The sequence below is a fragment of the Leptonychotes weddellii genome, chromosome 3 (genome assembly GCF_054177405.1).
Source record: "Leptonychotes weddellii isolate Sample4059 chromosome 3, ASM5417740v2, whole genome shotgun sequence".
NCBI lineage: Eukaryota > Metazoa > Chordata > Mammalia > Carnivora > Phocidae > Leptonychotes > Leptonychotes weddellii.
The window spans coordinates 34,681,156-34,696,136 of record NC_138371.1 but is presented as its reverse complement, the minus strand read 5'-3'; the positions used below and the strand labels follow the sequence as shown (position 1 = coordinate 34,696,136).

General features: G+C 42.4%; 1 protein-coding gene across 7 annotated transcripts in view; it reads right to left on the bottom strand.

Annotated features, from left to right (window-relative positions):
• Nucleotides 1–14,981, bottom strand: part of ANKRD44 (ankyrin repeat domain 44) — a 279,526-nt gene that overhangs the window by 132,839 nt on the left and 131,706 nt on the right. For all 7 annotated transcript variants that reach the window (XM_081813918.1, XM_081813922.1, XM_081813923.1 and 4 more), the window contains exon 4: nt 4,722–4,792. In XM_081813918.1, the coding sequence (XP_081670044.1) occupies nt 4,722–4,792 (71 nt within the window). The remainder of the gene's footprint in view (nt 1–4,721; nt 4,793–14,981) is intronic.

Sequence of the window (14,981 nt, the reverse complement as noted above, 5' to 3'; positions counted from 1 at the left end):
AAAAAAAAAAAAAAGTCTGCCTTCAGCTCAGGTCATGATCCCAGGGTCCTGGGATCGAGCCCCGCATCGGGCTCCCTGCTTGGTGGGAAGCCTGCTTCTCCCTCTCCCACTCCCCCTGCTTGTGTTCCTGCTCTATCTCTCTCTGTCAAATAAATAAATAAAATCTTTAAAAAGAAAAGGCATGTGTGAAAGGCCGGCTGCATTTGGATGTAGGCCACGGTAGGCTGTGTGCCTGGTTGTCTGCCCTAAATACCATGTCCTAGAAGACACACTTTGTACCCTTTCAAGGCCCCTGTAGCACACATTAACAGTGCCTTCCACTGAGTGGGCTTCAGTAAACATGTATTAAACTGGCCAGGCTCGTATGGATTTAATTCCTGTCCCCAGGGCTGCTCTTTTCCAAGAAAGAAAAACAAAAAAGCAGGAAGAATAAGCTAAACAGGAGAAACAATATGAAATAATTCACAATGCTTCAGAAAACTCTCCCTGTAAGCCCCAAATCTTGCTCATCTATGTTATCTAGAATTGCAAAATATGTTTCCCTAATATTTTGGCAAGAGACTATCTTCATGTCTTCTCAACAGTGGGAGTAACTGGTGTGGGGGGGGTGAGTTTAAGGCCCTGGGGAGACAGTGCTGCTTGGCTCCAATTATGTGTTTGGTTGTCTCCTCCCTGGGAACCCCAAACGTGGGGAGGGGTGGGTTCTGGATCAGAAGGAAGCACACGGTACAGCCTGATCAGTACCAAGAAAAGTCTTGGGAGTTTACCTCCAGAACCCAATCCACGTTGGACGATTTTCAGCAGGTATGACCCTGTCTTGATCTACTTTCCTGTCTGTGTAGGAGCTTTTCTGTCAGGCACGGGTGGATGTTTAATCAATAGGATGATCTGATACTCCTATTGCTATTACAGGCTCAGGAAATAAATTTAGCAACGAACATTATTTTTCCAGGCATAGAAATTGTAACATAAAATTTGCCTGGATGGAAAGAAAGCTCAGAAATCTTGACTTATACGGGTATCTCTGACTTACACGTATACCTGTGTTGCATACACTTTTGAAACTCATCCTGATCTTTCAGGTTCCAGTGGTTTAAATGGCTTCCAGGGCTACACTTCCAGAAACAAGCTTCAAATCGGCTTACGTTGCATGCATGCAAGATGATTATCACCAGCCTTCTCTGTGGTGCAAACTAGTTCTACGTTAGCAGTTGTACAGAGAATCACGTTAACATAGCTTATGTTAGAAAGCCAGTCTTTAAGGAATCACTCAGAAAACAATTGTTCAGGGGCACCTGGGTGGCTCAGTCGGTTCAGCATCTGCCTTCGGCTCAGGTCACGATCCCAGGGTCCTGGGATCGAGCCCCGCATCGGGCTCCTTGCTCAGCAGGGAGCCTGCTTCTCCCTCTCCCTCTGCAGCTCCCCCTGCTTGTGCTCTCTCTCTCACTCTCTCTCTCTCAAATAAATAAAAGCTTTTTTAAAAATTTAAAAAGAAAGCACTAAAAAAAAAAAAACAATTGTTTACTGAGCAGGCAAGACACTAGATATACAATGATAAGCAAACAGGTGCGGCACTCATTTCAAGGAACTTACTACCTAGAAGGTCTTTTTAATTAGAATAGAATAACAATTTCACGGGTAGTTTTATACTGTGTCAACTTAGCCTACATTCGAACTACATTTCTCAGGATCCCCTCCCCAGTCCCGTTTGCCACAAGAGAAACCTTCATGCATTTTGGAACGCACAGATGAAAGCACAGGCTGATTGTGTGCTGGGCGCCAGGCCCTGCTGCAGCTTGCGCACGTCGTCACCGACCAGCGGGAGCCACATGTTGGCACAGGGCATAGCTGGTGCGTCTTCAGAACTTGCAGTATCTGCCTCAGTTTCTCCCCTCCTCGGGCCAGGTGCCTTCAAGCTCCAAGGTGAAGCCCACAGCTCCTTCTGCGAGTCGCCCAAGTCCACATGTTGAGGCAGTGAGAGACAATCAGAGCTTCCAGTTTGTTCTTGTTCTCTCCCATTTCACATCCAGCTTTTTTTCCCCCAATGGCAGACCCTGCCTGCCCACAGTGACTTCAGACCACCAGAACCCAAGGGGACAGCCTGACACAAACTTCTCCAGCAGCTCACACACCTGTGGAAGGTCTAATTACTATAATAAAGATGTTATCCTATATCTCTCTTGGTGGTTCTGGTTCCCTGATTGAACCCGGAAGCATCAATTACCTACAGTTTAGAAGCAAAGGGCTTTGAGGACAGTAGAGAGTTTATAAGCCTTTCGATAAAGAAATGGTTTTTAATTCATATTCATATAAGTAATACCGGTCTTTGCCAATCTAAGCGACAGGGAGATGTGCCAGCTTTCATGCTGAGCGCACAGATCCCCTTTGGCAGCCAAGTTTCAAAACACCAATCCAAACCTTCTCTGTCGTTTCCCCATCTAGCCTGCTTCTCTTGCCTCAGCTATGATTTAGGGGAGGCACAATGTAATGGCAAGAGCATCAAATTCAAAGGAAGCAAGAAATCTGAATTTAGAACCGCCACGGCACAGCGATGTGCTGGAGTTAAGATGTTCACAATCAGTTCCAATGACGGTTACAAAGACTCCAATTTTCATAAGAAACTTTTCAACTTGTTGTGATAGATATTAATATGAAGACATCCTCTTTCGCAAGTCTATATATGACCCTGATTATTTACAACTCAGGGTCTGTTTGCATTTAATTCCTTCCCCGCAAGAGACACCTGCAAGGGATTTTTTTTCCCCCAGCAAACCTGCAGAAGGAGCTGGTTCCTTAGAGAAGCAACAAATGCCTTTCTCAGATACAAAGACTGATCAATCATTGGGTTGATTCAACTCAAATACACCAATGACACGTAAAGAAGGCGAGCTGAGGGTTGCTGCAAATGGATGTTTTGAGGCCTGAAGCAAGTAGCTGAGCTAACAAAGGGGGAGATCACTTGGGAAAGATCACATAGTTCTGAAATCATCTGGTCTTGTGTTTTTCTGTCCCACTAGACCGCATGCCTCCTAAGCACAAGGCCTGGCATATAGGAAGTGTTTAATGAATTTTTTTTTTAACCTAAAAGACCTGGTTTTTGTTAAAAGAGGAAACAAACCCGTATTTTTCAAAAGAAATTTACTGAAGATGACATGGTCTTAAAAGACCAGGAAGTACTCCTCTGTAAAGGAGCTGGTCTCCTGAAGCTGGTCATACAGACTCGAGCAGCCCACTGTTCCTGCTTTCCCAGGAAAAACAGAAATGAAATAATGGGACCATAAGAAGATTCTGGATTCCCCAGGGTATGAGCCGGGCAACTTAGGATCATTTGCCTTCCTCATTCCATGCGGGCTCTTAGGAAAGAGAACACAACCTACACCTTATAAAAACTCAAATCACACAGCACAGCAAGGAAGAGTATGAGCACTGAGGTAACTGTCATCTACCAGATAGTTGCCGACGAGGAAAGGCTGACACTGATGACGGCCTTCGACACCTGCGACATTAGTGGGCATCCTCGGCAACAGCCCTTGCTCCTAGATATAGCTGGAGAATAGCACCTTCGCTGGTAGCCAAGGAACCTCATTTGGTAAAATCAGCTACAAAGACTAGTCATCCAGTGACAAGTGCCTCCCAGGAAAGAGCCTCTTGGCTCCCTGGATGGTGAGCATCCCCCCTGGCCAGGTTTCAAGACTCAAAGTCACCAGCATTCCCCACCACCCCTCACCCACACTGGTTTTCTCTTCTCGGCACTTATACGTTCCCTGAACCAGCTGATCCACCTGCTATAGTTTCAATGACCAGCCTCTCAGTTCCTAAGTGTGAGACCTGTATGAATAATGATCACCTAATAGCCATCGTCACCTGCATTTCCAGAATGCGAAATAAATTCTTTCATGAGCACCTACAATGGACCAGGCTTGGGATACATCAGGGAACAAAACACAGATTCCTGCCCTTCTGGAGCTTACATCCTGGTGACATGTTTGCCGAATTCGGCATGTTCAGACAGAACTGGTTTCCTTTCCCTGCTCCTCCGCCTCTGCCTTCTCAATTAATGGCCCCATCATTCACCCAGTGGCCTCTCTTCTACCTTACCCTCACGAGGTCCCAGATGCTGTCAGCTTCATACTTATCTCTGTGACCACACCCCACTGCTCAGAGGACCCCCAGTCCTTTGCCATGTGACCCAGCCCCTGCTATCAGACTTATCTCCACTACATCCCTTGTTCCATCTACATCCAACTGAACCCGCCATTCATTCATTTCCACGTCCCTTGTCCTCTAGCATGTTTATCCCCTTGCCTCCACCCTCCCTCCTTCCCCTGGCCTAGTAAATGCCTCCTCATCCTCCAAGGACCAGCTCAATTGACATCCCTTCTTGGAAGACTTCTCTATTCAAGTAGTTGTTTGCTTCCTCCTCCAACCAACTTATGATACTGTACTGATATGCTTACCTGATTGCCACCCCCTCCAGACTGAGAACTCACTGAAGCCAAGGATCACACTGTCCGCCTTGGACTACTCCAGTCACCCCCCGCCCCAAGCACCATGCCTGGCATGCAGGAGGTGCTCCAAAAAGTCAACTGTTCAATTTTGGTAACCTTCTTGCATTAGAAATAAAAGCCTTTTGTTCACAAGCAAGAATCCCTAGTTCAGCAGAAAGCATTTTTCTCTTTCTAGGGCCTGGAGGTACTAGATTAAATAAGATAATCACTCACTTCACTTCTGGAGGCAACAGCCCGGTGCAGTGGGGTCAGCCACATGTTGTCCTTGGCATTTACACGAGCTCCTGGAAGCAGAAGCACAAGTTAGAGGCATAAGGTAGTCGGGAAATTCTACTCATGTTAAGTCAAATGTGGTATCTTGTGCTCTCATTTGCCTGGTACAACCACCATATTTTGTTTTGTTTTTTCTTTGTATCAGTCATGCACTTTCTAGCCACCAGACAGGAGGAGAGACCCAGTACAGTAGAGAAGTGAAATCAGGAGCTGAAAACGGCACAAGAATTGGGTAAAGGCTAGATGAGAAGTGCGGTATCTCCTTGGACAGGAGACCCAGTTGTAAAAAGGCTGAGGTTCTCCAGGAGTAGGGAAATGTAGATCCTGAAGAACGAAGAACTTTTCAGGTATGTGTGTACGTATATAAATATATACATACATATATAAAATATATAATTATACATAAATATAACATTTTAAATATAAAATATATAGTCACATATATTATTTTTAGTCCTTAAGCATACTTATCTCACAGGGCACACAATACCCTTCTTGGCAAACTGTCGAAGATGAGCAGCCTTCTAACAAAGATATACTAGAGGTCAGCTGGATTTCAAACAAATCTTGTAAAGTTGAATTTGATGAGACTTGATCCGGGCTGAAGGGATTAGCAGAAATCTGTTCTATCCAAGAATCTTATATCTCTGGGACTAGCCAGATATCTAGGTAGGAAGCAATCAGCGTCCATGGAGCTTTTGGACAGACATACCAGGAAGCCTATGCAAATTGCTCATAGTTTCTTCCACTATGGGGCAGGCAGACAGGTTCACACATGAGCCAGAACCAGCTCACACTCAGGGATGTGCCCTCATGCTCAACTTTCTGGGAGCCACGTCACCAATCAGGGAACAAAAGCTCCATGTGAATGGATTCCAAGAGAGTAGAGTATGCCCTCCCTTCCATGATAGTCTCTCAATTCTCCATGAGTGCAAGCCCACCAAATCTACAACTGAACCACAGAAACACCCAATATCAGCTTCCTTTTTGGGGGTTCAGGGTTTTTTTTAAAAAAAGATTTTATTTATTTGAGAGAGAGTGAGTGAGCATGAGCGGGGGGGGGGATCAGAGGGAGAGGCAGACTCCCCACTGAGCAAGGGGCCTGAAGCGGGGCTCCATCTCAGGACCCTGAAATCTACCTGAAGCGGGGCTCCATCTCAGGACCCTGAAATCTACCTGAGCCGAACGCAGATGCTTAACCGAACGAGCCACCCAGGTGCCCCTGGGGTTCAGGGTTTTGATCAGTCTTTTGCTCAGATGGAAAATTTTGTGAAATAAAAGAGAAGGGTAAGAGAAGTATGTGTGATATCTTTGTAGATGCAATAAGAGGAGCCAATGTTAGCCTCAGGACAACAAGGAAGGAAGCTCACGAGGAAGAAGAGTGCAGGGATGAATCAAAGAAACTAGAAAGTAAGGCAGAAGAGGGGAAATGCAGAGGGGATGCCTCTGGAACAAGGGCCAAGAAAATTAGTCAAGTGGAAGCAGGGATTGATTCATCTCTCTGAGGCCAAGGACAGCTGAGAGCTGAAAAATAGAAACCTAGTTTTAAAAAGGCAACAGGTGACTTTCGTGGGTCAAAGTGAGCTAGAGGGGTGCCTGGGTGGCTCAGTCAGTTAAGCGTCTGGCTCTTGTTTTAGTCATGATCTCACGGTGGTGAGATTGAGCCCTGCATTGGGCTCCATCTGGGCATGGAGTCTGCTTAATATTCTCTCTCTCCCTCTGCCCCTCCCCCCACTCACTCTCTCTCTCTCTTAAAAAAAAAAGTGAGCTAGAAATTTAGTTTAAGCAACCAGCTAAAAAAGAAATAACAAATCATAGAACTTAACACTACTTTTTCTCTTTAACTGAAGAACAAATACCATCAACAATATTAATTCTAGAAAACAAGAACATAATACTTCCTAAAACAAAGAGAGAAAGTCTCTCCTCCCCTCCCCCCATTCTGATTTCATTGGTTTGAGATGGGGCCAGGCACAAATAGTTTTTAAAAGCTCCCCAAGACCCAAGGTTATTTTAATATGCTGTCAAGGTTGAAAGCCACTGATAAATTGTTGCTTAGTTCATCAAGTTTTGAATCGTAATTCTACTAACTCCATCCAGGCAGCTTACCTCAGGAGGCTCAAGCCCCTTACATCAATAGGATCAAATAAAATCAGCTTGGGCATGCTAAGAATCAAAGGCAGTAGGTATCTCCCTCCCCTGCAGCAGGAAGTCCTGGGTTTACGGCTCTGGAGTGAACATCCTAAAGGGCTGGGTGCAAGTCTCCTCCCCGGGGGAAGCATGCCTCGACCTGGCCCTTCCGCTCACCCTCTCCTTGTTTAAGGAACTTGATGTCACGAAGTCGAACCAGTCATCTGAAAGGGAGAATACTTGGCCACAGCACACTCTGGGTCTGAGTTGTCACCTAGCCATCTGCATGATGTCTCTTTCCCCACTCTAGTTGCCCCTTCCTTCAGCATGTTTAGAGGAAGTAACACTATGTGGGTCAGATACCTGCTATGGGTACCGCATCAGCTCAGACTCAGAGCCTCAAAGTCAGCGCTGTCCAATGGAAATGTGATGTGAGCCAAGGATGCAATTTTAAGTTTTCTAGTAGCCACATTAAAAGGGGATTAAAAAACAAGTAAAATTAATTTCAGTAATATATCTTATTTAACTCAATATATCCAAAATATCATGCAATTGAGTTTAAAATTATTGAGGTAATTTACATTTTTTTTCATGCAAAAGCTTCAAAATCCAATGTGTATTTTACCCTTATAGCACATCTGCACTGAAACTGGCCACACATCACGTGCTCAGTAGACACAGCTGGTTTGTGACTACCGTGTTGGACAGTGCAGATCTAAATGCTAAGCGGTAGAGCCCAGACTTGGAGACTCATTCGCCTAGGAGTTCCCTTTAGTTCTAAAGAGCTACAATTCTATTATTACAGCTGTGCAACTGCTAAGAGCCTTGTTAAAAATCGCTAACATAATCTGAGCTCTTACTCTGTACACTAACGTACGTGTAGTCCATTGAATAGGGAGATGCTACTAAGATGCCAATTTTGTAGATGAAGGAATTAAGGCCATGAGAATTAATATGCTCCAAGTACCCAACTAGGAAGGGGCAGATTTGAACCCAGGCAGTCTGACTTCAAAGCCCAAGCTCTTAGGCGCCGTGCCTCACTTCATCACTAGCCATTCAACTAAACACTGATTAAGCGTCCCTTCCACTGTCCGCATTTTTCTCTCCATTCCTTACATTCATTCCTCTCTCCCTCTGTCCATCTCTCTCTCTCTCTTTTTCTCCATTTTCATATATCTATTTTCAAATATATATGTGTATATATTCCCCCTTGATTTCATTTCCTTCTTTCCCACCTTTCTCCTTTTAGTTCCAAACACTGGTTATAATAATATGAAACAGAAATACATACTTTATTATTCATAGTCTTTGAAAGAGTAAATTTTGCATTGCATGTGCATAAACTTCAAAAGCTAATGCAAGAAGAACCCTAAATGGCAAGACAACCTATGAAAATATACTTCTCAAAATTCAAGAGGGAGAGGCAAATAAAAGCAACAATAACATACCATTTCACACCCATCAAATTGGTGAAAATTGTAAAGTAGGACAATGCCAAGAGTTAGCAAGGGTATGGAGTAATAAATACTAAGACGTACATACAGGCAGTGGGAGTGTGAATTGGTACAACCGCCTTTGGGAAGCAATTGGTGCTACCTAGTAAAATTGACAATACGTGTGCCCTACTACCCAGCAACCCCCAATTGTACACCCTGGACAAACTCTCACACGTGTGTAAGAATGTTCACTGCAGCATGTTTGTAACAGCAAGAAACTGGAATCTTAAATGTTGATCAAGAGGAAAATGGATAAATACATTATGGTATTTTTGTACAATGGAATGCCACACTGTCATGGAAATGAGGGAACTGAAGTTTTATATATACATAAACAGATGCACTTCAAAAACACAATATGAACGAACAAATGAAGTTGCAAAGTAATACCTACGGCATAATGCCAGTTATAAAAAGTTTTTAAATTTACAAAAACAATTCTATATGTGGTTTGTGGATGCACACTCATGAAATAAAAATAATAAATGTGGCTAAAGAAAACAGATACCAATTCTGGATAGTGGTTGCTTCTAGAGCGGGGTGGTGGGAGAAAGGATGAAGTAAGCATGTGAAATGGGCTGGAAGTGTATCTTCAATATTTTATTTAGAAAAAAGATATGAGGGGTGCCTGGGTGACTCAGTCGGTTAAGTGTCCGCCTTCAACTCAGGTCATGATCCCAGAGTACGAGGATGAAGCCCCATGTCAGGCTCTCCGCTCAGTGGGGAGTCTGCTTCTCCCTCTGACCCTCCCCATCTCGCGCGCTCTCTCTTTCTCTGACTCTCTCAAATAAATAAACAAAATCTAAAAAAAAAAAAAAAAAAGATATGATACAAACATGGAAAAAATGTTAAGATTTCTTAAATCTTGGTGTACCCGGGTATTACTTATATTATTCTCTACATTTTCTGTATGTTTGAAATATTTACTATTGAACATTTTTAAGAAAGCTAGTGCATCTGAAGTTTTATGTTTCTTCATTAAAATAGGGAGGATTAATATGCTTTTTCTTACACTATTTTCTCAGTTAGTGGCTCTTCTCCTTGGTAAAAATAAAATGACATTTCCATATATAAAGTGGCCCAGTCATAGTCTCTTCCAGGATGTTCCTAAGGCTCACCCCAGGTGAGTAAGTGATTAGGAGCCACGACTGCTGTTGGATTTGTAGATAACCTTGGTTGCACAGTCCAATTTGAAAAGAAATTTTTGGGTTAACAACTTGTTCCTTGCTGGTCCCGTTGTTACTTCTTTCTCATGCTCTCTTCCCTCCACAATCACTATAGCTGACCCCACAGGTAGACCCCCAGCTGTAGAATAGAGGCAAGGTAAGCACACCCAGGAAAGGTGGGACCATGGAAGTCCATACCACCCAAAGGTGAGAGAGCTCTAGAATCTGATGGAATCTTTTGCTGTCTCTCCAAATGCCATTTTATCACCACATTTTGAATCTAAGCATCTCAACCCAGTAGCTCCTCACCAGGCATACCACCAGGACACTAAGGAGGGGCACAGTGCATGTGTGTGGTACCTGCCCAGACCTGTGTCCACCTGCTTTTGCCACTGCATGTTGAAATCTTACCTTTAGTCTCACTCTATCTTCTCCCTCCCCCCTCCCTCCCTCTCTCTCTCCCCCTCACCCTCCATTCCTCCCTCTCTCCCTCTTACACCCAACCTATTTCTGTCTTTGTGTATGTGTGCACTAGAATGCTCTATAACATGTTTCTAAAGGAAGTAACTATGGGTTAATGTTAAGACTAATCCTCATGAATGTATTATAAAAGGTTAATCATAAAAGTAAAATACTGGAAACTCTGGGGTTATACAAAGAAGAGTTGGTTAAATAAATTCCTATATAGCCATATGAGGTAGCTGTGATGATTTATAAGACTTCTTAATAATATTACATGAAAAAAACAAGTACTGAAATATTACATATGGAATGAGCCCACTTTTGTAGAAACATTGAACAGTCGAGAAGGATGAACCACAAAAGCCCCGAGATCACTTTCTGGCACAGGGTAAGCACTACCTAATTGCTTGCTCACTATTAGCAGAGCAGAGTCAGGGACTCAGGGATAGAAACTGGGGGCATCTGCCAATGGCACAATGTCCCAACCTAGGTCTAAGGCCAGGGCAGACCTAAATTAATAGTTGCTCATTGAAGGATGCTTTCTGGTTAAAACAGATTCCTCAATGTCTCTTCCACTGAGCCAATTTGAACAGCAGCTATGAAAATCTGCCTATCGCAAAGAAAACCAAGTCCTATTTTACTTCATGTTTTGTTCATACGAATAATGCATGAAAATGCTTTTTTTAAAAATAAAATGGATTTACATATTTGCGTAAATTCCCCTTGAGGATTATCCTCAATGCTGGACTCTCCCTATTTCCTGAAAAAAAAAGAAAAGAAAAGAAAAAAACCACTGCTCTGAGCCTGGTACATAAGCTTCCAGTTTCTTTTATCCCTTCACATGCCAATCTATGTACCATAGAAAAATTGAGAGAATTAAGCTGAGTGGTCAGTACAATATTCTTTTTGTGTATTTAAAACATCACACAATAATTTTTAAAAATCTACAGTGTTTTATAAGTATGCTTTTATATAGATTATATCATATCATAATAACCTTCTGAATATTGTCTCCTGTTACAGTAACATTCTGAATTTCTGAATTGTTTCTGAATTGACACTCTGAATCATTTCACCCAACAACATATTTTTCGTATGTGTCTCTGTTGACACCTACAGTATGAGTCCATTCCTTTTAATTACCACATGTATTCCAACACTAACACACTATACTTTTTAGACATTCTCTCCATTGATAGGTATTTCATTTGTTTCCAGTATTTCTTTATTCAAACAATGCTGCTGTGAACATCCATAAAATGATTCCTTATGCAAACATGCAAGTATTTGTCGAGGACAGATCATCAGAAATGGACTTTCTGTGTCATGGGTCATGCACACTTTTGGTTTTAATCCTTAGTCTCAACCCTCCAAAGAGAGCTACTGTGTGAGAGTGCTTCGTTTCCCACATACTCATCAATACTTGATATTATTAGTCATGTAAAATATTGCAAATTTGATTGGGAGAAAATAGTATCACATTTTTTGGTTTTCCTGTTTAATAGTGAGATTGGGCATCTTCTGAGATGTTTGTTTACTGGTCATTTGCAATTCATTCTCTGAGAACTGCTTGTTCATATACTTGGCCTGTTTCCTCTATTTTTCCATTATATTGTTATAATATATATTATATTACATATAATCTATTCTATTGTTTTTTTCTTATAATTTATACATTTACACTGTATTGTTATTACTATTATTATTTATATATTCTGAAAATTTCCAGTTTTATGTAGATCCAAATGTGGCTTTTAATATTAAAATTCTTTCAAGGAGAAAAACGACCCTGAGCTTGCTAAGTATCATAAAGCAACCCACCCCGGCGGCGTGTCGCAGACAACCCACCCCCGGCATGTCACAACCAACCACACCTGCGGCGTCTCATAACCAACCACACCAGCATTGTTTCTGTGCAGCTTTAGAGTCACTTGAGGAACTGAAAAATCATTAGAAATCTAGGAAGTGGCTTCCTTCAGTCTCCATCCCTCCACTCATCCTCCTCCAGAAGGTTAAACAGGCAGCTGCCAGGAAAACCTCCTCTCCCTGAACAACAAAATTATTATGACAAAAGCAGAGTTATCTGAATGGGGACCAAGGACTATTTCATCAGTGTCATCCCCTGCCACCCTCTTCCTCATCCTCTTCCGTCGAACACGTCCAACAGTCTTGTTTACATGTCTGAGGGAGACTTTGGATGGTTCTGAGTTGAATATTTATAACTGATTTTTCTAAAGGAAGCTTCATGTTATTTACCTGCCTGTCAGACACCATTGTGAACCGAAGGACACAGAGTCTGCATGTCTAATGATTTAAAGGCAAATGCTTTTTACCCAAGGACATCTTAAAGCTTAAACATTAAAAAAAAAAAAAAAAGTGCTAGGCTATAACTGATTCTTCAGAAACAAAGATCCAACTCAAAGTTGTCAGGCATATACTCTAATTATAAATGAAGTACACTTTCATCATATCCCTATTACCACTTGATTTTTTTTCATAGAGACCAAGAGTAAAGGAAACTAAGTCTCTTTCCCAGAAGCAATTTTTCTGTGTTCTTAGCCTTGTCATCTAGGAAGAAGTAAAACAAAGGTTAAAGGTAGACCAAGTGATTGAAAAACCTTACAGGCCAGAGAGAATGACTGATTCTTAAAGCTGGTTTAACCAAAGTTTGACTTTTTTTTTTTTTTAAAGATTTTTTATTTATTCATTTGAGACACAGGGATACAGAGAGAGAGAGAGCATGAGGAGGGAGAGAGGCAGAGGGAGAGGGAGAAGCAGGCTCCCCACTGAGCAGGGAGCCCGATGCGGGGCTCGATCCCAGGACGCTGGGATCATGACCTGAGCTGAAGGCAGACGCTTAACCATCTGAGCCACCCAGGCACCCCACCAAAGTTTGACTTTTAATTGTAGAAATAAACAAATATGAAAGAAAGATTATATGAAATATGATTATAATATAATGAGATCAGCTTGCTATTGATTTTGCTTTTGAACAAACAGCCCAAGTGTTATTACAGCCCAGGAGCACTGTCCTTCAAAGCAACGACCTTGGAAGAGTGTATGATAATTCAGTGTATGTGGCAATTGCTTAAAACATTTTTCAAACTCCCTTTGGACTTGCCTTTAGAACCAGTTTACACACCCACCAGAAAATGTCTCATTACTTCATAATCACACCACACTGAGGGCGCCCAAACCAGCATTACTTGGTTTAATCACCCCTCTTTCACCAGATTAAAAAAAAAAAAAAAATCAAATCCAACAGCAAAGGATGAATATTTGTTATGCATAAAAGAATCAAAAGAATGACCTGCCACCTGCTCTGACAATACTTTGCATTGAGAATGGTAATTACCTTTTGACAAATCATAGGAAATAATTTTACAGGAATACCACTCGTTTTGTGGTCGACGTTCTAATAAATATCATTTTTAATTAGTAGTTACACCTCACAAACACTCAGCATGTTAGAAGGTGGGTACTTCCAGTTTTCTTCCTTCAGCCCAGCACTTGAACCCTTGTGCACCCCAGGTTTCTCTATAGGGCCCTGTCACTGTGCCCATTGTCCCGTGTGCTCTGCTTCCTGGAGCTCAACCCTGGTCTCTTAACTCTTAGCCACTGATTGGTTCACCTGATCTCATTCATGCATCTCCAGCAAATGATTTAGCAAACTCTTAACCTTCTCTTCGCCTGAATCCTGACTCGGCTGGTTCCCAAACAGAAGCCAGAGGTGGGGGGTTGGGGGGGGTGAAATAAAGCCAGAATTTGAACTGGCAGTCATAAGAAGAGGAAAGTTTCAAAGCCTGAATTCATCCCTTTCTACTCAGAGGCATTCAGGGTTCCATCCGCCTGGCTACTAGGAGATAATGTCAGGAGGAATTTAGTGGGCTTGGGTTACACCACGCTCCGTAAGTTAATACAACAATGGAGCACACAGCTGTACTGGGCTATTCTGGCAAGGCCAAATTATTTGTCCAACATGGGAATCATTAGCACCTCATTCATTATTAAACTGGAAAACAGTTTGGTTGGATTCCCTGAAGGGTCAGCTGCCAGATGTAAGCTCAGAAATGAAATCATCATGCTCTTGTGATGGTATTTCTTTAGGAATTTAATATACAAATTGAATAAAGGACCTTTCAGGGAAATTAAAGCCATGTGAATTCCAAGAGTTTGTCTAAGCTTCCACAGTTGAGTAAAATTTCTAAAGCACTTCCCCCAATGCTCTCCCATACCCTAAGCCTTCCTAATTTGATATGAGGAAGAGGACAAATTTCATAGCATGTGCCATCCAAAATTATACCAGAGAGGCTAACAGCTCAGTAATTCCAAGACCAAACAGGTGTGCCAATCAATATCTATGGAACAATTTCTCCAGGCTCTACTGGATGAACCTCACGTAAGAGAGGCTGGTGGACTCCATCTCACATGAAGGTGAAGTGAAACTATGTTGCTCCAAAGTCACCAGCCCACAGATGCCTGAGGAAAACAGATGGGTCAACTTCATGCTGCAGAATTAAAATCTTCCTTCAGAAGTGGGAAAACAAACAAACAAAAAAACAAAGCTGGGGGTCTAACACAAAGTTTTGAATTTGCACATTCATGAACTAAGCATTCCTCTGAGACTCTGAGATGTCTCTTAATACATTTGGATGGCTGGGACCACTTCAGTGTCATCCCACAAAATTCTTTATTTTGCACCCCCACTGATTCTGCCTACAACCTTCCATGGACCAAATTTCCACTGCCGGGGCCACCAGCCAGGTGCGTACTGGCTCTTGGCCATAGTCTGTGCCAGCACAGAACAATACATGTTTGTTTGGAACAAAGCCCTGGAACATCTTTAAAATTGTCAGAAGGAAGGCCTGTTCTTGAAAGCACAGGAATGCCACACAAAATCTAACCTAAGCTCCACGCACTTGTCAAGAGCATGGGGCACACGCATT